This window comes from Barbus barbus (assembly GCF_936440315.1).
Source record: "Barbus barbus genome assembly, chromosome: 35".
Lineage (NCBI taxonomy): Eukaryota > Metazoa > Chordata > Actinopteri > Cypriniformes > Cyprinidae > Barbus > Barbus barbus.
The window spans coordinates 6,036,030-6,062,656 of NC_136763.1; the positions used below are offsets into that span (position 1 = coordinate 6,036,030).

The 26,627-nt window shown below is 36.8% G+C and overlaps 1 protein-coding gene across 1 annotated transcript in view; it reads right to left on the reverse strand.

The window, feature by feature from the left end:
* Positions 1 to 26,627, reverse strand: part of LOC306854730 (testis-expressed protein 264 homolog) — a gene marked incomplete at its 5' end in the record, with an annotated part of 49,968 nt that overhangs the window by 8,046 nt on the left and 15,295 nt on the right. Inside the window, 1 exon segment of the mRNA XM_079392972.1 lies at positions 332 to 500. Coding sequence (XP_079249098.1) covers positions 332 to 500 — 169 coding nt within the window.

Consider the following 26,627-nt stretch of genomic DNA (forward strand, 5'->3'; position numbering starts at 1 on the left):
TGTTATAAGTTAGATGAGTCCTGGTAGGAATGCACATATCCTCACAGAAACTAATATATGATGTTACAGTCTCTGTGAGCTCGTCCAGATCGTTTGCAGCAGCTTCAAAAACACTCCAATCAGTCAGGTCGAGACAGGCTTGTAAAATCCGCTCCGTCTCATTAGTCCATCTCTTTACAGTCCTTATAAAATAGGTGGTTCTTAGCCAAAATAAGGCTTAAAGTGTGCAGATAATCAAAAGTATGCCTGTGTTAAACTTTTATTCCTTTAATAAATGTTCTGTGAGTGATTTTAGATAAGAAAGCATCTGCAAATTTAATAATTAGTTTACCTGTGATGTCTGTCCTCCTGTCCTCTTCAGACTCTTTTCCCAATAACCATCTTTGGGCCTCTCTTACTTCGGGAACATAGAAATCCCCCTGCCGAGCCAAAGGACCCATATAGTGGATCATTCCCACTTTGTATATCTCTAGAAATGGATGTGCGCACAACTTCCTTTCCTACGAAAAAACAACATTATAGGTTAAACTTCATTCAGTCCAACTCATTTATCTAACAAAAACTCATAAAGAGAATGTTTTAAGCACTTTTCCAAGCTGAAATACACAAACGTTTGGGGAAATATTTTCTTTAAGAAATTAGTTTATTCAGCAAGGATGAATTAAATTGGTCAAGTGACAGTAAAAGACATTTATAATATAACAAAGATTTATATTTAAAAAAATTAAGAATCCTGAATAAATTTTAGATTTCCACAAAAACATTAAGCACAACTGTTTTCAACATTGTTAATAAAATAATTTCTTGAGTAGTAAATAAGCATATTAGAATGGTTTCTGAAGGATCATGTGACACTGAAGACTGGAGTAATGATGCTGAAAATTCAGTTTTAACATCACTGGAATAAATAAGATTTTAAAATATCTTCAAATAGTAAACAGTTATTCTAAATTGTAATAATATATTTCACAATATTGATTTTACTGCATTTCTAATCAAATAAATGCAGCCTTTGTGAGTATGAGAGAGATTATATACAATCAAATAATATAGCAATAATAGTCTCATTTCATACAAACAGCCGGTTTCATTTCACATAGTAAAATAATTTCCAATTAATATTTAATGTGCATTTATTTTAGTTAATGCTGGGATTTATTCTGTGATAATTGCTGGCTAGCTGGATATTTTTACTGTTCATGATCTCTCACATAATGGCATGTTAGACCTATATATATTGTCTTATTTAAAAATTATAAACTCCCCTAAAGGATAAACATTTACAAATGCTCATATTTAAGCATAAAACACACTTAGAAGAGAAATCTGTGGCACTCAAGGCGATGGGTTAACAGAACATTTCCTTGTTACCGTTGCTACATTTCCTCTGGAAGGCCTAACAAAGACAGAGAAAGACAGATGAGAAGAGAGAGAGAGCAAATATAAGGAAAAGTTGAAAAGCTAAGAGCAGGTTTTCCAAAGAGACTAAGATTAGAGAGCTGTGTCCACCCACTGACACTTCCTCTTCCTCTCCATGGTTTTCTTCCTTATTACTGACTGATTTTAACACTGATGAGGCTTGGACCATTGTAATGCCCTTTCTCTCTCTTAAACATTCTGAACACACACACACATCTTATCAAAGCTTTCTTCATTTCAACTGATTTTAAAGAGCCCCCAACAGTGTCGTTAAACCCCCTATTGAGCCAATTCTTGTCTTATGATCTTTTCATTAAAATCTTACAAGCGCTAAAATCACACTAATTGAAACAGGCATTTTTTCACCATCAGTATACAAAGGAACCAAAAGAGGCTCTGTTTGGGATGCTCAGGATGAGTATGTTTCTTGTTTTCTGTGGAAGTGTAAATGTGTTAAAGACATCCAAAATGCATAATTCTGATAATTACATTCCTTTCAAACCCCTAAAAGGCCTAAAGCTGCTTCCAGACTGCAGACTCCGTGTCGCTTTCACTTCAGGCAGAGTGTAGTTAACAGTAGTCAAATGTTACATCAATATTCATTAAGCTGATGAATATTTTAAAGTGAAGTGTTGAATATGCAAATTAGAAATGCTTTTATGTAAGCGACTGAAGCGCAAGAAAACAAGATGGTTGGACAGAAGTTATATTTGGATAAATGACTTACTTAAAAACACATTCTTATAAGTCAGACAACTGCTCCCCCCCAAAAAAGAGACCCCCCAATGTTTAGTTGTCTACATGTACTCAAACAGTCTGGAAGATGAGGGATGTTTCTGTTCTTCAGCTTTTAGTGAATCTCTCTCCCACCATCTGTTCCTCATAGACAAAGGCTTTCAACACCTGTATGACTCAGTCGGGCTGTAAAGTATAACTTCATTCTGATAGATTTCGGTCTATATAATGACCAGAATCCAACTCTTAAAGAGATAGTTCACCCAGAAATGAACTTTGACAATAATTACTCACCCTCATGTCATTCCAAACCCACAAGACCTTCGTTCATCAATGAAGACAAGAGCTTTCTGACCCTGCATAAAAAGCAACGCAACTACCACGTTCAAGGCACAGAAAGGTAGTAAGGGAAAGGCCTGATCTGAAACCTTGATCTCACCGCCACAGCCCTATTCTACTTCTGACAGATGATTGACGTGTGCTGCCACGAACAAAGCTGGAGGACTGGGGCCATAAACAGGGACAGGAGACAGAAGGGACTGGAAGCTGGGGAATTACGTAAGGCTATTAATATTCCAATATCATAAACAATGTATCCGTGCCATACTGTTTGAGATCCGGTCCCTCAAGACCTGAAAAAGGAAAATGCACAGATGAGCAAATTTAAACAATGTCTGTCGATTCATTGATTCCAACTCTTAGGTCACAAAATTGGGACAATTGTTTGTGCAAGGATCTATGGTAAAAAATAAGCTCAGCTAATTTATCATTATTAGAAGTTTTGGCTTTTTTTCTGTCTAGTACAACTTAAAATGCTGATGCATAATCCATAAGTGTATTGTCCTGTTCTCTCTGTTGGGATTTTGTAATTGGTTTATGGATGAAATATTGATTCTAGATAATTAACCAGCTCACAGTCCCATGTGGCACTCTGCAATCAAAATAAAGCTGAAGGGCGAGAAGATTCACATGCACCATCATCATCAGGTCAATCGTCTCTCATGTCATTCCTTTGCCTTAAAGAATCAGCCATTATTCCAATATTTTACCTACAAATGCAGCTCTATAAAGTAACCATTTCATACAAGCCTAGGTTTGTATTTATATCCAAAGGCATTTCCAAAACACCTCAATGAGTACTTCAACCAAAGCAATCAACCCAAATAAAAACTGTGAGAAAAGATTCAAGTTTGTGTACTTATGAGGGACTTAAATAGAGCTACAGATGTTACGAAGCATGTCTTTTTAAATCTAAACTATTACATATAGATATTAACAAAACATCTATTTTAATACTAAAAATCGAAACAAAATCTTTTACACTATTGAGAACTTGAATATTGCACTTTTACTTTCGGAAACCTACTGTTAAATTATAGTGCCGACAACTTTTCATTGTAGTACAAAACAATAAAATTAAATAAAAATTCAGTCATCATTTTAATCACCTCATTCCAAACTTTCTTCTGTGGAACACAAAATATTGAAATCACTCTTTTCACTATAGATAAAGTGAATGAGGACAGAGTCTGTCAAGCTCCATAATGACAATAGCATGGCATAAAGGAGTTATAAAATATTCATAAAAGCAGTCAATATTAACTATCAAGTCATTTAAACTCATTTCCAATTGATTTTGGCCATTAGCTGGTGCTAAATCTGTACATGGTTAAATACAACTGCGCTGAATGGCAAGTAAGACATGGGATATGTGTGTATTTAATACAGTGTAGAAAACCAAATTAATGATGCTGGAGAAGGCAGAAAAGAAAATATAGAAGCAAAAAAGGCTCCAGAGCAAACTCCAAGAAGAAAAGAAAACAGATGGAGAGGAAAAGAAGAGGGATGGCTGGGTAAGCCAGAGACGAAGATGAAAAGCTGTCAAAGTTTCTCATCTAAATTCAAGAGGAAAGGTTCTCTCTCACAGTGCTGCTGTTCTTTGTATATCCTTTTAATTAATGCTCCCTCATATAGATCCAGCCTTGCTAGACTCACAGAGAAAACAGGGCATGGAAATGTCTTTCACTTTTCTTCATCTCAACAATAGCAGAGGGTATGATAAGCATCTATGAAAAGAATCTTGAACTCAGTGATGCTCTGAGATCAGATTCCAGGCTTTTATTCATTCAAAGAATCACAGAAATAACGATCGGGATGGAGTGAGAGACATAGTCCAATACAAAATGTGTCAAGTGTGATATTACTTCAATACATGTCTAAGACGACATTTAACATTCATGAGATCGATGGCGTTTTCAGAATACAGCCTTTAAGAAATTAAAATATCAACTGAGATCTTGTGCATTGCTTCTCATAGAAAAGAAAGATTTATTGGAGATTAAACTGATTTGATCCTGTTGTGATGCTGTGAGAAACACAACCCAGTAATCTCACACGTCTCAAGAATTTCTGAAGAGATCGACACCAACATCTGCAATCAAAATGTTTTAGAAAGTGTCTCATGCTCATTAAGACTGCATATATTCCCTCAAAATACAGCAAACCAGTAATAATAGCATTATTACAATTTAAAATAATTTTGTATAATTTATTCCTGTCCCTTATGTAGCATCATAAGTGTGTTTTCTGGCACTTTTAATCAGTTGAATGCATCCTTGCTGAATAAAAGTAATAATTTCATTTTACTGACCCCAAACTCTTAAACAGTAGTGTGAATGAGTCTCTTGAGCTATAAAAGAGGAACCTTTGACCAATTCATTGTTTTCTCTTGTAGAACATGATGGTGCAACCAGATCCCTGCAGCAACAAAAATGACTATTAACTAAAGAACAAAACGCCATCCAGCTCTTTCAAGGCGAAACGATATTTGATCGTGATGGACCACCATAAAATATCCCCAATATCTTTAGTGCCTCCAGGGATTGCACATCTCACGAGAGAAAGATAAGACGCAGAGATAGACTCCGTGCTATTTACGAGAAAATACGTGAATGACAAGGAGAAAAGGCCCCTGGGGTGACTGCTGGAGAAGCCCATCAAATATTTGGCTTGGTGATTGAGTAGCTTTAAGATTGTTTGGGATGTTCCTCCATTGCGATTCAAACTGGCTCTGCATTTAGAAACGTGTTGTTTTTCTACTGCAAAAGAAACGGCGAGAATCTACACAGTGTTATTGAAATTGCTGTGATGTAGTATTATATTTATTATTATAATAACTTAATATAATTCTTTCTTTGAAGAATTGATACCAAACATATACCAAAATCCCTCTCACACACACACAAACAGACAGTAAAAAAGGAAACAGAAGGTCAATCTGGTCACCACCAACAGAGAATGCCTGTGAGAAATAAAAGATTATTAATGTATTTGTGTAACTTTATTCCTCTCACACACCACAGGTTTTCATGTGAGAACGGATGAGTGTTTTCTTTTCTTTGAGTTCCTTGCCTGAGGATAAACATCTGATTGAACGTCAGAGGAAAACCCTTTCCAAATATACCCTGCGTGCTTTCAGAAAAATAAACAAAAGCACTCCAGATAAATTTGGGACTAAACAAGACCTTATGGCCCAACGTACAAATGTACTGTTTCTAAACACAGCATATCCTGTCACTAGCATCACACACACACACATGCACACAAACCAACATATGCTTTGTTTTGGGCAACCACAGTGGGCTGAATGTGTTATGAAGAGATGAATGTGCCAAGAACACCACCAAACCACACATCTATGAAATAGGTCAGCACATTTCTGAAGTGCTGATTCTGGAACAGTTTATGTCTTTGTTATTAAAATCAATTATGTTGATAGGTGAACCCCTGATTCTCCATATCTCATAGATTTGTTGCTGTTGGAGATGAATAGCCTTAGTGTCTAAACTGCTTTGCAGAACTTATATCTTTCTCCTGTGTTGAAAATTCCCAGCGGTGATATCACCTGAAGAGAAAATGTCAAAGCTCAATCAGAAAGAAATTATCTAATAAACAGTTAATAATGGTGCTGTGCTGTCTAAGGCTTAAACCTAGGTAGATTTGAACAGACCCGCAACCACCCAGAACCCCCAAGTCACTCCTAGCAATGCTTAAAACACTGGTTACTTCTTAATGACTGCCCAAAAACCTTAAAAACCTCATAACAGCCACCCAGAACACCCTAGTAACCAGTAAGTTGCTTACAATAAAATAACAGATTTAACTGTATTTTAAGGTGTACCATTCTGTGTTTACACCAACCTCAGAATCTAAAACAGTCCTCAGCTACAACAGACACATCATATCCCAATATTCCACAATAGACTGCTGTCCACTGGAATTCTTCTCTTCTGACACCTGCTCTTGTCCTCCTCCTTTAAATGACAGTAATCTATAGGATTACTGGGTGGACAACTGTCAGTCGTCAAAGAAAAATACAGGGGATGGACAACAAGTGTATCTTTACCAGCAGTAGACAACCATCACCATTATCTGCCACTTAATCTCTAAAAATACATTTAGTTTTTCTTGTCTTGACACTTGTAGAAAAAAAAAAAGTCCAAGGAAAGGTTTTCTGCTACAAACATAAAATTTAGATTTTTTTTTCCAAGAAACAATGCAGACTACATGTTACAGTTTAACAGATTAACTAGTCTATATTTCACATTTCTAGAAGACAATGAAATGCTTTGGTGGTTGCAAGGGAAGCTGCTATGCTGTTTCCTAGATGTTCTAAATAGCGTTTAGTGCATTTCCAAGTGGTTGCTTGGGTGTCTTACTAGGAAATCAAGAAGAGCCCATCCTATCCATGATATTTTAGGCACACGATAAGGCTTGGATCAATGTAAATGTAAAAAAAGAAAGAAGGTCCAAACACTTAAAAGGATAGCTCACTCAAAAATGAAAATTCTGTCATCATTTACTTACCCTCACGTCACCCCAAATCTGCACGAGTCTGCATAAGTATATTGCTAACCAAACAGTTGATGGTAGCCACTATGAAAAAAATACTATAGAAGTCAATACTGTCAACTGTTTGGTTACATACATTCTTCAAAATATCTTCTTTTGTGTTCAGCAGAAAAAGAAACTCATACATATTTGGTACCTAAAGGTATTCAGGTTAGGGATTTGTTCAGTTCCCTAACATTAAGTGTGAGAAATTATAACAGTGATAATTGCTTAGTAATTTACAGTAACATATTAGATAACAGATTAAAAAGACCACATTATGAAATTTTGTGCACAAAGCACTGACTTTATCCTCTTTCACAAAAAACTTTGTTAGAAGAAACTTGCTTTCTCAGATTAGTGTGGCCTATTTGCACCAGCTAAATACATTCAATTGGTCTTTCCTTGTAAATCACTGACCCGAGAAAGACGTCCCAGTGTTCGGTCTTTTGTCAAAGCCATTTCCTTAAGCTAAATGGTTCTGGTCCTCCTCTAAGCTCCCCCGAGCTCCTGAGACTCTAAACTCACAGTCGACTGCTCCTAAATTTCATTACAGGTCTGGCTGAAAATCCCCTGGCAGGAAACGAGAAGGAAAGCTGAAATCTGCATGTGTTATCTTGAAGGAGAGGTTTACCGGTTTGGCAGGATCTCCTTTGTCAGTTCTTTAAAAAGTAGGACTTGCAAAAAATGTCCAGTATGACCAAGAAATGATTAAGAATATTAAGTGTTTCAGACCATCTCTAAAGTTCAAAAGAGACAATTTCTTATTTGCTGGAAAATGGCTAGTCTGTCAGAATGGTGGAAGAATCACTCTCCATGGTGAATGACACATCCCAGGAGCTCTAGGGAACGACGGAAAGAGTCCAAGAGAGAGTAAAAAAAACAGGTGTTCATATTTCAAATAGGACAGATAAAAGCACATTTTAGGGAACAGACAGAAAGAAGAGATTGCTTCGCCTATCTTAAATCGCACCTTATTATGTGGTCCACAATCTTCCCCAAGTGCGCATCAAACTTGTGGCATTTTACTGTAAGAGGCTTCAGCGCTTTTATCCTTTCCAGGAGAGGCTTGACCAAATACTGTCTGTAGATAGCCAATAATACTGAAATTTTTTGAAGGCTACTTCATGAACTGTACCACTTTTATAACCTCCAAGATAAAAGTTAGAAATTAAAAAATGAGATGAATATCTGAGCCATGTGAAACTCAGCCTGGTTACCAAGGAAACCTTCGGAAAGATTTCCATAGAGATTAGATCCTTTGATATTCCAAAGAGAAGAGGGATGGGAGAGAGGGAACCATCCGAAGACACAGATCTGATGAGAAAATCCATCATTAGAGAGTTTTTTTTTGTTTAATCTGAGAGAGTGAAAGACAAGGAATCCCAATCAGTGCATATCATTACCAGACGAATCCAGACTTCAACATGGGCTACTCACAATAGCCTACGTTGTTAATGGGGAAGCCTTGCAATTAACCCCAGCAATTAAATTTCTCTTAACCATAGATGAAAGAAAACTACCTCAAAAGTTGCTTTGATTTGGATCTAAAACTAGTTTGGTTATTTTTCATGCAATAGAAAAGGTCAGATTTTGAGTAAAGGACGGCTAGGCATGAAAGATGACGGTGACCTTAGTGCGACAAACTTGAGAATCTTAGATTCAACTTACAATTTTTTTCTTAAACTTTGGAGATACAAGAAACAAGTAGTAGCCTTTGAAGTAAAAGACATCAAAGACATTACTTAAAAAAAAAAGAAAAGAAAAGAAAAAAGAAACAGAGGTGACATATTGTAATTGTGGAAGTTAATCAGCGTGTCTGGATAATGCCTTTGTTGAAAATAAATAAATATCCTTCTATTCATCTATTCATCCTTTAAAGCGGACTGTTGCAGTGCCTAAATAATGATTTGTTTACTACCTGAAACAATTATGGTTGCTCTCCTCATTATCTCTGAGGCAAGAAACAAACGGGATGTCATTATTTACACTACTGTTCAAAAGTTAGGTGTCAGTATAATTTTTTAATGGTTTTTGAAAGACGTCTTTTAAGCTTTTAAGCTGCATTTATTTAATAAACCTACAGTAAAACTGCAATAAAGTGACGTAACCCATACTCGGAATTAGTGCTCTGCATTTACCCCATCCAAGTGCACACACAGTGTTTATGCTGCGGTGCCCGGGGAGCAGTTGGGGGTTCGGTGCCTTGCTCAAGGGCACCTCAGTCGTGGTATTGAGGGTGGAGAGAGCGCTGGACATTCACTCCCCCCACCTACAATCCCTGCCGGATCTGAGACTCGAACCCGTGACCTTTGGGTTACGAGTCTGACTCTCTAACCATTAAGCTACACTTGCTCACTTCAAACTTTTAAAAGGTTGTGCTAACTATAAACAAGTCAATAGTAGTTGCTAAGATTGCGATTTTATTATTTTTAGAAAATGCAGTCTAAAACAGTATAGAATGCAATAATGTGTAAAACAGAGTATGTTTCATTCCTAATAAGCAACAAATAAAAAAAGTGCACATGCAGTACTACTACTATTGTGGATGGTGGTTGGGAGGATTTCCAAAATCCTCTCAGCTCTTCAAAATGGATGTACAGGAATCCAGACACCACTATTGAGGTGTGATTGATCCAGCTGGGATTTAGCTAAAGGAAACCAGAGGGGGAAAGTGCAAAAACGATAAACACAGAGGGAAAAAAAGATGCAGTCAGACTATATGACAAGCCGAGAACCGCTAGTTCATTTTCACCTCATGGGTCAGAGTGCCGTTTCATTTACACCTCGATGACCACACACACACACACATTCCCACCTACACACACTCCTCCAGCCACAGCTTGACCGTCTCCAGCATGCTGCCTCGACACATATCAGCCAGCTTGCTTCATCTTTTCTCACCTCATACACACAGATACCCCAAAACACACTCATCTTGTATTAAATAATTCAGCTAATCAAAATCTTTGACTCCCTGTATGGTTTGTTCCATATTAGCAGCATCTACTTCCACAGTCGTTGCAGATGTTACAAACACAAATCCTCTTTAATTCAGGGTTGATCATGTGTCCTGCGAAAGCTGATGGGAGATTACTGGTTTTATGCCTCGAGTGTCTTTGGTCCTGAATTATAACACTTCTTTCAGCTTGACTGATGCACGCACACACACCCTTTGAGGGGAAAATCAGCCCCCAGCCTTGAGTTTTGAAAGATTATTCATCCACCTTGTAATTTAATGCATGATGATAACACCATCAAGCAGCCTCTTGAATCCTCAAAAACAAAAAATAATCAATTTCCAGCACCACAACCATGCAAATATCATCTTGTCTCCCCCTTCCTGTACTAATTTCGGATTCATATTATCTTAATTCTCAGCCACTTTCGCACAGAGGGCTGATCAATCATATTCAAATGTGACATTTACCTCTTGCAAATGTTCCTGGACTCCCCCGGGCTCTGGGACAAAAGTCATGTTTGAACTGCTGGAACGGAACAGGCCGGGCAGAGGGACGTGTTGGCGTACCTCTTGTGGCCTGACCAGACATCACCGCTCACCAATGTCTCATATCGCACAGTCCCGGCGGGCATGTGCGCGCACACACACACACACACACACACTAGCTCTCTTCCAAACTGTGCCAGAAACACTTTTATATAAGCTTCCTCAACTTTTTGTAGTTTTTAAATTACATTTGACATATGTGAATGTCACAGATTTGGAAAGAGTGATCTTATTACCTATACTGGATATTTCCACTTCAGAGCTAGAGCATATTTTATTAAAACGTCAACATGTTGTCTATGCAGTACATAGATAATATACTAATGTTCAAAGTTTTTTTTTTTTGTAAGAAATTTTATCATTTTAATAATAATTATATTTTATTACTTTAATTTAATTATTGTAATTATAATTTTGTGGTTGCATTAAATTGATCAAAAGTGACAAAGGCATTTATGTAACAAAAGACTTGATTTAAATAAAAATATTAAGCAGCAAAACATTTTTAACAATGAAAATTAGAGGTTGACCGATACGTGTTTTTCAGGGCCAATGCACACACCGATTATTACAGATCAAGATACATAAAATACATAAAAGTATATAAAAAAAGGATAGTTTCGGTCCTTGATTCTGATTGGTTGAGCCGTGTTCGTAGCTGTTGTAAATATATATATATATGTGTGTATGTATGTATGTATGTATGTATGTATGTATGTATGTATGTATGTATATATATATATATATATATATATATATATATATATATATATATATATATATATATAAAATGTCTGGTGTAAAAATGAAAATGAATGTAAAAATTAAGAATAACACGGGTTCTGAAAAAAAAAATCTTTAAATGCTTTAAAATTATTTTATCGGCAAAACAGTTTTGAAAATGACCAGTACCAGTGAATCATAAAAATAATCGGTTAACCCCTATTGAAAATAATAATAAATGTTTCTTGAGCAGCAAACCAGCATTTTAGAAAGGTCATGTGGCACTGACTCCAGAGTAATAATGACAAAAAATCCGCTTTGCATATATTAAAATAGAAAACAGTTATTTTAAATGTAGTATTTCACAATATTACCATTTTACTGCACTTTTGATCAAAAATTATGAATTCAGTCTTGGTGAGCATAAGAGACTTGCCAAACCCAAACCTTTGAACTTAATGGTATTATTTTAAATATAAATCCTAATAATATGACTGGTAATTGTTGAGTTTCATGGTACACCCACAGTACTCTTCTGGGTGAGAAGCCCACCTGTCCGATTTAAATCTTCATTGCTCTGGAGTAATGAGTGTTAATGATTCAGCAAGGAATATAAGGTGACACAGGAGACAAACTAATGAATATTTCATGGCACGGGGGGAACAGCTGAGCCACGGGTGGCGACAGCTGGAAAAAATAACAGAAAACAAACAAACGATTCAAAGCACAAATTAGGAATAAGTGTCACTGTCTGCACCTGGAAGCAAACTGTGTATAAAAGAAGAAGTGTATAAGAGAAGTGTATAAAAATACACTACTCTCATAATGTGTGTGTGAGTGTGTGTGTTTGTGTGTGCTACGTCTTCTCAGCCACCATCTGAGAGTCTAGTCATAGGTCACAAACAGCTTTGGCTCGCAGTCAGGAAGGCCATATGGTTGAGTGGGCAGTAGACCGTCTAGAGAGGGAAACACACAAACACTGGCAGCGGTAAAGGCCAGCAATGTCAATACACACAGAACACATACACACCTACTATCCAGTCAACCTTTCAGGTTTTCCATGTATCCGTCTGTGCCCTTTACTAGCAATGATCTTGGCTTAGGCCTGCAGGGTGCCTAAAAATGCCCTGAAGTCCAACAGATGTGCAGCGGTCTCTGCGGATGCTGAGGGCACCTCTAACAATCATGCGAACAGCTTCCATAAAATGCAACTCAACAGACACTGTTCAGTAGTGGCAGCTGGTGGAAAATTTTCCCCGCATCCAACAATTGTAGCATAGCTACATCCCAGTATAACAAAAGGAAAAATATTAAAGACTTGAAACATTTTAAAAAGAAGTTCAAGATTAAGTTTAAGGATGTTTCGCACAAAACTATATTTTGTGCAAGGATTTTTCAAGATAAATGAAAACATTTAAGTTTCATAATTCATAATTTATGTATAAAGTGCAACAGCAAAACTTGAGGAAAGAATAAATGTAATGTTTGTTTAGAGTAGGGCTGTGCAATTAATCGCATGCGATTGCCATGCGCATCTTGTCAGTAAAGCTGGTTCCGTGATTGATAGTATCTCCGGTAGTAGGCAGAGCTAATGCGCAAATGGCAATCTCATTGGCTGGCGCTCACCTATTATCGTCCCTGTTTTGATTTCAGCAAATCAGTTCGAGCGAACGCAGACAACGTGATTAATATTCATGAATCCAACAACTCGTTAATCCTTAGTGCGTTTTATATTGTTCTTAGTAGAATTCATAGTATGATTATCTTATCAGTATTATTGATAGTTTTCCCCCATTTTTTACAGAAACACTGAATAACCAAAAAAGCACCACCACCAGTCCTAAGTTCAGTTAGAATGAATAATATGCATTCATACATGGTTACCAAGTTTTAATTCTAATTGCTAAAGTTCTATCATTAAATAATACTTGATTATCATAATATATTTATAATGGTTGACTGACTGATGTTAAGAGTGTACTTTTAGATATTTAAAAAGCTGTGCCATTTTCCAAACATTATATATTATATTTTTTTTGTTTACTCGCCAGACTAATTATTTATATTTATATATATATATATATATATATATATATATAAAGCACACCATAAAATAATTGTATCAAGTCATACACGGCTAGTAGTACATACAGCTGTATAACCAGATACACACCCAGGTACCAGATCAGTACTCTGTATCGTCCGATACCCTGAGCCTAGGTATCCGAATCAGTATCGGGAAGGGAAAATGGGTATCGGAACATCTCTAGTTTAGAGCATTTTCCATAACTACAAGTCAAAACTGCAATACCAAAAAGGACCACACGGAGATGCCAACAGACCTATATACCAGCCACCTCAACCTGACTGTGTATAAATGTTTACGGATCCATTCAGAATGATTAAACAGAGCAAAAACACAAATTAAAAAAGTAAATAAAAACCATTCTGAATTTGCTGAAGTCAGAGTGAGTGCTGATGAATTTTTTTTATTAATTTTATAACAACAAAATTTAACAACAACATACCAAGACAAAATGTTCAACTTTTGACTCGTCAGTCCACAGAGTATTTTCCCAAAAGTCTTGGGGATCATTCTGGCAAAACTGAGACGAGCCTTTATGTTCTTTTTCCTCAGCAGCGGTTTTCGTCTTGGAACTCTGCCATGCAGGCCATTTTTGCCCAGTCTCTTTCTTATGGTGGAGTCATGAACACTGACCTTAACTGAGGCAAGTGAGGCCTGCAGTTCTTTAGATGTTGTTGTGGGGTCTTTTGTGACCTCTTGGATGAGTCGTCACTGTGCTCTTAGGGTAATTTTGGTCGGCCGGCCACTCCTGGGAAGGTTTACCACTGTTCCATGTTTTCTCCATTTGTGGATAATGGCTCTCACTGTGGTTCGCTGGAGTCCCAAAGCTTTAGAACTGGCTTTATAATCTTTTTGGACTACGGCAACATTGGTATCACTGATCTCAGCATGACCCAAGGAATCTATTAATACCAGTCTCATTACAATAGGCAAAATTCTCAGAAAGCTATAAGCATTTATTTGGCATTTCATTGTAACTTTTGACCACAAGGTGACACTGTCTCAAAACTTTGAGTACTTTCAGGTCATGGTCTCCATGGTACATACAGGTCCTTTTCAAAAAATTAGCATATTGTGATAAAGTTCATAATTTTCTGTAATGTACTGATAAACATTAGACTTTCATATATTTTAGATTCATTACAACACAACTGAAGTAGTTCAAGCCTTTTATTGTTTTAATATTGATGATTTTGGCATACAGCTCATGAAAACCCAAAATTCCTATCTCAAAAAATTAGCATATCATGAAAAGGTTCTCTAAATGAGCTATTAACCTAATCATCTGAATCAACTAATTAACTCTAAACACCTGCAAAAGATTCCTGAGGCTTTTAAAAACTCCCAGCCTTGTTCATTACTCAAAACCGCAATCATGGGTAAGACTGCCGACCTGACTGCTGTCCAGAAGGCCATCATTGACACCTTCAAGCAAGAGGGTAAGACACAGAAAGAAATTTCTGAACGAATAGGCTGTTCCCAGAGTGCTGTATCAAGGCACCTCAGTGGGAAGGAAAAAGTGTGGCAGAAAACGCAGCACAACGAGAAGAGGTGACCGGACCCTGAGGAAGATTGTGGAGAAGGACCGATTCTAGACCTTGGGGGACCTGCGGAAGCAGTGGACTGAGTCTGGAGTAGAAACATCCAGAGCCACCGTGTACAGGCGTGTGCAGGAAATGGGCTACAGGTGCCGCATTCCCCAGGTCAAGCCACTTTTGAACCAGAAACAGCACTGGACTGTTGCTCAGTGGTCCAAAGTACTTTTTTCGGATGAAAGCAAATTTTGCATGCCATTCGGAAATCAAGGTGCCAGAGTCTGGAGGAAGACTGGGGAGAGGGAAATGCCAAAATGCCTGAAGTCCAGTGTCAAGTACCCACAGTCAGTGATGCTGGTGTTGGTCCACTGTGTTTTATCAAGGGCAGGGTCAATGCAGCTAGCTATCAGGAGATTTTGGAGCACTTCATGCTTCCATCTGCTGAAAAGCTTTATGGAGATGAAGATTTCATTTTTCAGCACGACCTGGCACCTGCTCACAGTGCCAAAACCACTGGTAAATGGTTTACTGACCATGGTATTACTGTGCTCAATTGGCCTGCCAACTCTCCTGACCTGAACCCCATAGAGAATCTGTGGGATATTGTGAAGAGAAAGTTGAGAGACGCAAGACCCAACACTCTGGATGAGCTTAAAGCCGCTATCGAAGCATCCTGGGCCTCCATAACACCTCAGCAGTGCCACAGGCTGATTGCTTCCATGCCACGCCGCATTGAAGCAGTCATTTCTGCAAAAGGATTCTCGACCAAGTATTGAGTGCATAACTGAACATAATTATTTGAAGGTTGACTTTTTTTGTATTAAAAACACTTTTCTTTTATTGGTCGGATGAAATATGCTAATTTTTTGAGATAGGAATTTTGGGTTTTCATGAGCTGTATGCCAAAATCATCAATATTAAAACAATAAAAGGCTTGAACTACTTCAGTTGTGTTGTAATGAATCTAAAATATATGAAAGTCTAATGTTTATCAGTACATTACAGAAAATAATGAACTTTATCACAATATGCTAATTTTTTGAAAAGGACCTGTATAAAGTTTCGGAATGGTACATCAATGCATTCGTAAAATATAGCATTTTATATCATAAAACTCCATTATAGTCAATGGCAATTTCATGTTTTGTTCAATTATAGTGCCACCAAGAGGCACAATCCCACCAATTTTTGTACGTGTCCTTAGAGTGTGTCCATGTATATGTGTGTCAAATTTGGTGAAAATATCTCATTTTGTTTTGGAGTTATATTTGTGTGTAAGTAGAGACATTTGTGTGCAAGTAGATGAAAAATGACTGACTGTTGACTTTGTTTGCATTTTTGTGCCACTTACTATCAAAATTTTGGCATTTGGGCAAAACATGTAGCCGGGACGCTAAGTTTACGAACTTCCTACAGTGGTTTCGTGTTGATCAGAGTAACGGTATCTAAGATATTGGCAAATGTTTTTTAAGCGCTACAATGCAACGTAGCACAAACCATAAGCCAAAATCTGGCAAATTTGATATCGCCGGACTCGGCAAGGATTCAGGAGTCTAAAAATTTAACTCTCGTGAAAATAAGTCAACCCCACTCAAAGCATGTGAATATTTGATTTTACCACTAGGTGGCGCTGCCTCGAATCTTCTCAGGCTCCTTCAGGGCATCGTGCTGATTACCCATACTACATTTCGTAAAGATACGTTAATGCGTTCGTAAAATATAGAATTTTACTACAAAATTCAACATGGCCGACGCCCAAAATGGCTGACATGGGAAACGACTCAGCATGATGCACCGAATCCAATGAGACCAGTTTTGTGATTTTTGGCCAAACCATTCACAAGTTATAAGCAAAAATATGCATTTTTCATATCTCCTGACCACTAGGTGAAACACTGCAGGTAGTCCCAGGTCATGCTTGTTATAACACACACCAAGTTTCGTCTCAATCCGTCAAACCCTTGCGGAGATATAGCCTCAGATCCATTTTTGCATGCTTTTCGGTGAATTCGTTAGTGTGGTATTCGAGGACGCTTGGACAAATCGACTTGAATTCCACAACTTTTTGCCACCATGGTCTGTAGATGATTTGAGCGAATTTTGGTGAGAATCGGACAAACCGTCTAGGACGAGTTCGACAAAGTAGGTTTTACGAACAATTGAATATAGCGAAAAAACTAAATCTTACGATTTTTGAATTTTGGATTTCATTCGACTCTGCTTGAGCCAAGGATTCAGAGGAAAAAAATATTTTCATTTTGTGGCTTACGGTTCAAAAGTTATTAGCATAACACAATTGGAATTTTGGACTAGTGGTGGCGCTAGAGAGTTTGAGTTAGAGACTCCAAATTTGTTGTGGTTACTATTGACACCATCATCTATCAGTGTGCCAAATTTTACAACTTTCCCACAAGCGGGCTGCCATAGACGCAATGGCGGAAGAAGAATAATAATAATAGGAATCCTAACAAACACAATAGGTGCCTACGCACCTTCAGTGCTTGGCCCCTAAAAAGTAATGCATTTAAAATTCATTTATTACATATACAGTTGTGGTCAGAATTATTGAAACCCTTGGTAAATATGATCAAAGAAGACTGTGAAAATTAACCTGCTTTGTTAATCCTTTTGATCTTTTATTTAAAAAATTCACAAAAAGCTAACCTTTCATTGGATAATAAGAATTTAAAATGGGGGGAAATATCATTATGAAATAAATGTTTTTCTCAAACACACGTTGGACACAATTATTGCACCCCTAGAAATTCTTATGAGTAAAATATCTCTGAAGTATACTCCCATTCATATTCACAATTTTGAGCACTCTAGGGTGATTATGAACATGAAATTATCCAGCCATGGCTTCCTGTTTCACAGAAATATAAATAGGAGGGAAAACAAAGCCCAAATTCCCTTAATCATCCATCACAATGAGAAAAAACAAAGAATATATTTCTGATGTGCAGCAAAAGATAATTGAGCTTCACAAATTAGTGAAGTGGCTTTAAGAAAAGAGCTAGAGCAGTGAAAATCCCCATTTCCACCATCAGGGCAATAATTAAGAATTTCCAATCAACATAAAATGTAATGAAACTGCCTGGAAGAGGACGTGTGTCTATATCGTCCTAATGCACGGTGAGAAGGAGAGTTTGAGTGGCTAAAGACTCTTCAAGGATCACAGCTGGAGAATTGAAGAAAATAGTTGAGTCTCGGGGTCAGAAAACCTTAAAAAAAAAATGTCAAACAGCCCCTACATCACCACATGTTGTTTGGGAGGATTTCAAGAAAAATTCTCCTAGCTCATCCAAAAACAAACTCCAGCATATTCAGTTATCAGACAGGACTGGCACTTCAAATGGGACTGGCTTCTATGGTCAGATGAAACTAAAAAATTTGCTTTTTAGCAGCAAACACTCAAGATGGGTTTGGTGAACACAGGGATAAAAAGTACCCCATGTGTACAATGAAATATACTGCTGTATTTGTGATGTTGTGGGCCTATATTTCTGCTGGAGGTCCTGGACATCTTGTTCAGACACATGGCATCATGGATTCTATCAAATACCAACAGATAAAAAATCAATAAGTGACTGATTCTATTAGAAATCTTATAATGGGCCATGTTTGGATCTTCCAACCGTACAATATTCCAAACACAAACCTCAAAAACAACACAAAAATGGGTCACTGAGCACACAACCAAGCTTCTGCTGGCCATTCCAGTCCTCTGACCTGAACTCTGTAGAAAATGAGTGAAGTGAACTGAAGAGAAGAAGCACCAACATGGAGCTGTGAATCTAAAGGATCTGGAGTGATTCTGGATGAAGGAATGGTCTCTGATCTCTTGTCAGGTGTTCTCTAACCTCATCAGGCATTATAGGAGAAGATTTAGAGCTGTTAAACTGACAAATGGAGGTTTCAAAAAGTATTGAATAAAAAGGTGTCGTTAATTGTGACCAATGTGTATCAGAGAAAAACATTTATTTCATAATGATATTTCCCCCCATTTTAAATTCTTATTATCCAATGAAAGGTTAGCTTTTTGTGAATTTTTTTAATAAAAGATCAAAAGGATTAACAAAGCAGGTTAATTTTCACAGTCTTCTTTGATCATATTTACCAAGGGTTTCAATAATTCTGACCACAACTGTATAAATCAAATCTTTTAACATATTTACTTGCATATCACTGGAGACTTACTGAAATAAAAATTATAATTCAACTTTATTTGGAGTACTATTTGTGCACAATTATGCACATTTCTTAATATTAAGCCTAAAATGTGTTTCAATGTCACTATTCATGAGGATTGTATGATCTTTGAATAATATCGGTCTTTAAATGAAAGATATTTCAAGTGTACCTAATGTATACATGTAATAGTTCCACTTTAGCACAACCATATTCTTTAGCGTATCTTTAGTTGATCTTCAGCACTACTTCTGCACAATTAAAGTGCATTAATTACAAAATTAGTCGTTTCAATTTAGCAGACTAAGTATATCAGTTTATTATACTAAAAGTACAAGCATGGTATTTTTATTAAGTACATAAATGTGTAAAGGTATTTGTAGTATACTTAACATGAAATAAATGTTTATAAATTTACCATGAAAAAAAACAACAAATATATATGTATATTTATTTATTTTTAATATTTATTTTTCACTAGGGTACACATTGTTCTTTTATATATTATGTCAGTAGCATAACAATACAAAGTTGGTTGAAAACCAGCAAAGTCACACTTTAACTTTAATGCTTCTCTTTTTTTGTTCAAAGTGTTATAAACCAACAAAGTTTGCAAAAAATACATTATGTCAATATGGGGGAATTTGAGAGAAGAACAGGCTAGACAAGTAGCTTGTGTAAAATTCATCACGCGTTCTGCTAATATGACACCCTTTCACCTGAAATACCAAACAGCTAATTAAGAAAGCAGGCAACTGAGACTGTGAAAACACACAGCGTGACACCCGGTTATCGATTCCATCTAAACTAGATGCCAGTAAAATAACCTATATGGGAATTTAATCTTTATTAAACTTTTCCTTGTCGATGTTCACATTTTGTGCATCTTTGTGTGGATTGAGGAAAGGCTGCACGAAATACGATGCACCTCTCCTGCAGCGTGACAATACGAGATTATCAAACATAGAGCTTTTTCATGAGCAAACAGCAGGAAGGTTTGGTTCATGTTGTCATCCTTCTCCAATAATCTTTAGAGGGAGCTTTTGAGCTAAAATGTCAGTGTGGCATTTGGAAGAGCATTTCTCCAGGTCCAAGAAGTTCATGGCCACATTGGTTATTTGATTGTGGACTTTCAGCTTGATGCTGTAGGATGGAGAGAGGATAGAGAAAGACCAAGAGAGGTGGACACAGCTAGATAGATATATATTTGTGGTACAATGTGAACAATATCAAAATTCTGATCTGAGCAAGAGTATTTGACATGCCAAGTGCTGATGTACTGACTGTCAGCTAGATACTGCAATACATATTCCAAATGACAAGACAGACAGCTGCCCACACAATCAAGAATTTAGAGTAGTTTGAGGTCAGTGTTCATGACAACCTACCAATCAAGCAAGAAACTGCAAATGACATTATGTGCAACTCTCTGTGTATTATGGTTTTCAGTCTTTTTTTCCCCAAAAGTTGTCTTTAATTATAACATTTTGATTTGATTTTACCCACCTCGCGTATTTAAAAAGACTTTTTTAAAAAGAGCTCTGAAAAATACTTCAAAAGAATATAATATGAATTGAATGTAATGTTTTCACACTTAAGTGCATGTTAATTGCGATTAATTGCAAATGCATTATAGTTCAAATTTATAGTAAATGCAAATAGCTTAACTTTAAAGTGCTTTTTTGACCCACTTAACACTTAAGAAATCTTATATGTAATTTTCATAATTACTTTGATTTTCTTTGAGATATGATTAAAGCATACAGCCGAATATACTGACAATTTGGCTCATGTTGCAACAGTTGTTCTAGTTTGCCGAATGTCACCTGTGCACTGGATTTCTCAAATCGTGCTACAGATTCTCGAACTGGTTTGGGAACACGGCTCTGACTGACAGTCACCATTCATCCAGTGTAAATAATGAATTTTCCCCCATTTTCTAGGTTCTCTTGCAAAATTTCCTGGATATTTCAGCATATGTTTTTCCTTCCCAGTCCCAGATAATGAAAAGCCACCCCATAGCATTGATGCTAACTCCACCATATTTCACAGTAAGTAAAGTGTTTTCTGAAATGTTAGATTTGCACCACACACTTTTTTTTGGCTAAAGGATTTTGGCTGGTCTGGCAACAAAATATTTCCTGCACTGCAACTGGGTCACTATTATATCATTTGCCATTTCTTGATCATTTAAAACAGCATCAATTATGCATTTCTTTTCTTTTTTCTTTTTTTCTTGCTTTTCACAGTCACTTGAATAATGACATCTTAATTAGAAGAGTTAAATCTAGAATATGATGTTGTTACTTTAAACATTCCCATTATAGTAGGGAGCATAACTGGAACAAGCCAATTTCATGCAACTGTATCCTCATTATGGCTTCTGCAACACTAGGACAAAACAAAACAACATAGTTCAGCAATTTAGAACAACATTTTGGACAAAGTCTAATAATTAATTATGAATTTTAGTGCTTATGACTAAAACTGTCCCAGAAAACAAAACATCAACATTGAATTTTAAATAAAGCATAATGAGTGATTTATACCAAAGCCTGAACTTTCTGGAGTGCACTGCAGTGTAAATTGACAAAAAATACATAACTTCTTCAAAACTGTCCGTAATACTGACGTTTTTAGATTTGATCTCGGTTGATGAACTGCATCTGTGTCTTGAGAAGAAATGAAATTGCAGGACTGAGGTTAGGAAAGACCAAGATGTAATGAGCATGTAGTGTTATCTTAGCAAAGGTAACCTGAACCTGCTGGATCAATACAGACCAACAGGAGAACAGGGAAGCAAGCGGGGGTCTAAAAAAATGCTGTTTCTCATGTGTGCTCACGTAAGAGAAAATGGAGGGCTAAGACTGACCAAATATTGATCCCATTCATTCAATCATGATCTCCAGACACTTTCTGCCGTCTCTTGCCCTTCCTGTCTTTGATGAGGACCGCTGAGGTTCTGCATGACATGTGAGTTATATGGGGCTGTTGTTGATGTGAAAGCTCATTCTCTATGCTGTCAGGATGTCTGTGATGATTCTCGGAAGTGCTAAACTCAGGTCAGTGTATAAGAAACAGTTGGTAATGGCTTGTCTGATATCAAATGACAACATGAGCTTGAAATGACATATAACAAGTCACAGTCTAGTTATACCATCTGTGATGTGTTTCAGTTTCTTTTAGCTTTTCTGAAGAAATTGGAGAAATTTAGCATTACATCACTTGCTCACCAATAGATCCTCTGCAGTGAATGGGTGCCGTCAGAATGAGAGTCCAAACAGCTGATAAAAACATCACAATATTCCACAACTAATCTCCAGTCCATCAGTTAATGTCTTGTGAAGCGAAACGCTGTGTGTTTGTAATAAGCAAACTGATCAAGGCACCTTTTAACTTTGTAGAATATCAGAGACTGAATCAGAGAAATTTAAGATGCGATCAGAACATTGAAACACGAGGAGCTGGAATTCCAGAGAGGTAAATCAGAATCTCTAAATCAGATTCCTAGCTCCAACTAGTCTGAAGCAAGCAACTAACCAGCAAGCCTCTTTCACAGAACAGTTTACAACCTTGAGACAAAAGAACACATTGATAATTCCAATTCAGGAAGGAGACTGTCAAATTTGGGGCAAGTAATCAAGACTGATGGTCAAAGAGATGGCCTGTGATAGAAAATCACGAGCTACAGACTCTCTTGGGCGGGTCTCCCCTCTAACAAGACTGAAATTCCTTAGGAGACCTTTTAACCTCTCTCTGGTCGTCACAGAACATGCCTCTTATTCTCCATAGAACCACACAGAGACAATCTTTTCATATGCACTAAAAATCATCTTAAAATGACTTAAGAATTATTTCTCTGCATAAGAGATCACCTATATTATGTTTGTAACCCACACATTAGATTATCATGTTTTAATCAAATATTATGTATGTTTTTTTTAAATCACTATTGAATAGCTGAAGGATTCAGATGCATGTTTGGTATGTATGAGTTTGAAAAATCATGCTTTAATGTTTCTTCCAATCAATTCTTTGTCAAATGTATCATAGACTTGAGAAATCATGTTCAAAAGTATACTTTGCAAGAGCCTGTAAAGTTCGGACCTCTGACTGAACAGATAACATGTTGATTTATTGATTGGGCGGAGGAACAGAGCAACACCCCAAGCAAGGACAGTATCTAATTGGTCAAGACGTCCAGATGGGACGGTCTGGAAGGCAAGTTTAAAAACTCAGGACACCATCAAAGTTTTTTTTTTTTTTTTTTTCTCTCTTCTCCTCTTTTCTGCGTTTTGACGCTGCTCTGAGCGTGCTTTGGCCTACGTGCCAGCTGCTACCACAATGAGAAGAAAACCCACCTAGTCTCTTTACATCCCTTTATTCTTTTACTTTAATTTATTTTATTTTCCGTTGCGAGTTTCGTGTACTCAGTTAAGTTTTGCCACCACGCCTCGTCTCCGAGTTCAACTCGAGTCTGTGACCGCCTCAAAACTTCTACCAGCCACAACTCCATTGGCTTCCCAAGACGTCACTTCAACGACTACTGAACTCTCAGCCAATCAGCGACTTCAGGGAACCCCCTTTCCTGCAACGATGACGACACAAGGGAACCCCTTAACACAAAGGCAATGCAAGCAAGTAGCTTCCAAAATTTTGCTGAGCTGGTGCGTTTAATATAAATTTTAGCCTTCATTGAGAAACTCAAAACGAGGGTTAAATAATTGATTGATGGTTGTTCAGGTCTATGCAATAGCATATATTGCTGTAAACTTGGGATATCACATTTTCATTCTCTTAAACTCATCCTTTCCTCACTTTCTCTCTTTCTGTAACATGTGAATGAGTGTGTTCATGTGTTAGATTAGTTTACATGTCTTAGATTGATCAAATAAAGCCTTATTTATATTGAAAAGAGAAGTATCTTGTGTTTTGTGCTCACAAGTTAATGTCTTAATCTGCCGATCTTGTTACGGTGTTATTTAATAGTGTTTTCACTATATTTCGGATTTTAATATCCAGTGCAGAGTTTGTTATACGGCTCGTTCAGTGAATCGCCATAACAGTGAGTCTGTTCAAATTCCAAAACTTGTGGATTATTGTGATGTTTTTATCAGCTTTTTGGACTTTTGTTCTGACGGCACCCATTCACTCCAGAGCATCCATTGATGAGCAAGTGATGCAGTGCTAATTGATTCCAATTCTGATCTGATGAAGAAACACACTCATCTACATCTTAGATGACCTGAGGCGGAGTTCATTTTTCATTTCACTGGGCAAAAATGTAATAAATGCATTAAAAATTATTTATTCAATTTAGCTTCTTGATGCTTCTTGTCTAAAATCCATTTACGTGTGAACTAAATGAATGATTTAAACTGGCCTTTAATGAATAGAAATCCAGATCCTGATCATCGAAGACACATTTGAGCATTCATTTTTAAATCCAACGTAGTTTATTTAACAAAATTTAGTGTTCTGCTAAATTAGAATATGGGTATGTATTTAATTATTGCAATATACCAGAAAACATATCCAAAGTCCGTCAAAATGTAACTTTAAAATTAAAGTAAAGTTAAAAGGTTTTATTTAATTACATTGAAAAATTAGATTAGATTTTTTTAGTATTGTAGGCTTGTTCAAATTCATACACCCTAAGCTTCAGAACAGTATTAGTGATGCCTGCCTTAGCAAGTAACTGTGACCAAAACGCATGCACAATTCTGTTAAATTGAGGTTGAAGAAATATATTTTGTGGTCATGCATGCATGGGTATGCGATAACATAATGTCGCTTTACAGCACATTATAAACACAAAGAAGCAGAACTAGGTTTCCACTTGAACAACCTCCTGCAGGATCGGGTCTGGTTGCCATAGGGATTCCCTTCTACTGTCCTAGTCAGAATTAGAAGCGTCTGCAATCTGCCCACGAACAAGAGAGGACCAACATTCCGTCTCACATCACCAACTGCCTTCAAATTACTCATTCTGACTGTACGCAAAGTTCAGTCATCTGTAGCCCACGCAAACTACGGACAGACGGCCTTTGCTATGGATTATTCATGATGATAAATATTTGCCTTTTGTTGGTGAAGTAAAAAGAGAGGGATGTTTAAAATGGAAATTCGCTACTAAAAGATATATTTAAGAGTGACTTTGAAAACGTTGCCTGTGAGGTGACAAGAGAGCAAAGAAATTGTAGGCGCTAGAAAAAACGCTCTGTTTGGCAGGCTCCTAGGTGTTGATTAGGGGCGGGTATCTGCAGGTCTCTCGTGAGGCGATGCATATGCAATGTATGTTGATGACTGTGGGAAACGTTTTATGTAATGTAAACAAAGCCATGCTGGATCTCAGGTTTGATGTGGCTGTCTGAGATGTTCGATGTGATCGAAAAGAAAAAAAATGTCATAGTTGCTGTAGCTGTTCTAACACAAGTGAACATGCCACATGGTAGCATACTCAATAGAAGACATTCAAAGAGAAACAAACCATGCAAACAACCAGCTTGTTCATTCGTGTGATTGAGTAGTATATATAAACTGTTTGTTTTTATATATAATATTTTTTTTAGCTGCTAGAATGCTGCCAGAGTGCTATGCTTCAGATATGGACTTTAAACTTTTTAAAAAATTTGTTTCTTAATTAAATTAGCCTATTTTTGATTGGTGAAATTTTACTAAAGCTGCATGATTAATTGTTAAAGATTGTGATTAAATCTTTGAAGTCACACCGGAACATTAAAATCTGCGTTCGCACTGCCGCTGACACAGAGAGAGCAGTTACCATGTTTAGGTAAGATACAGCTTCACAAACATATACATTATATTTCTGTCTTACAATCATTCACACCATCAACATAAATACTGGAATGAAAGTTTATAGTTCAGATAAACAATGATGTCTATGGTTGCGATCAAAATAGTGCAAATCACCTTTTGAAAGTAATTGGAGCTTCAACTAACGTTTGTGTCGATTACATTGTTTCGCCACTAGGTGGTGACAAGTGACTTAAAAAAACGATTTGTCGTTGAATCATTCATTCAAACCAATTTTTCATAATTTTAATATTAAAATTGGTTCATTAAATATATTTTAAATGTACGGTATATATAGAAATTTTCAATAATTCATGCAAATTAATATAACACTTAAATACACGGCAGGAATTAATATTTTGTCATAGCCTCTATTAAATTACGCAATATTTTCTCAAGTTCAGAATCGTGGGAAAGTCATGATCTCTATTTGAGACAAAAAAATCCTGCAGCTCTTCTGTCTACCCATACAATCTATTGTGTTGTTTTAATAGTTTTAAACAGTTTTGAGCATCATGAGAATGTCTTGAGCTCTGTGTTTTTAAGACATTGTATCAACAACAAAATAAAAAAACATTAAACTTAAAAATGTGTTGTTGGCGCCGATAACCTTGTGGGCAGCACGCCGACATACAGGCGTCCCGAGTTCGAATCCTGACTCAAGGACCTTTCCCAATTCTGCCCCCTCTCTCTCTCCCACTTTTCTTCCTGTCAGCTCTGATCT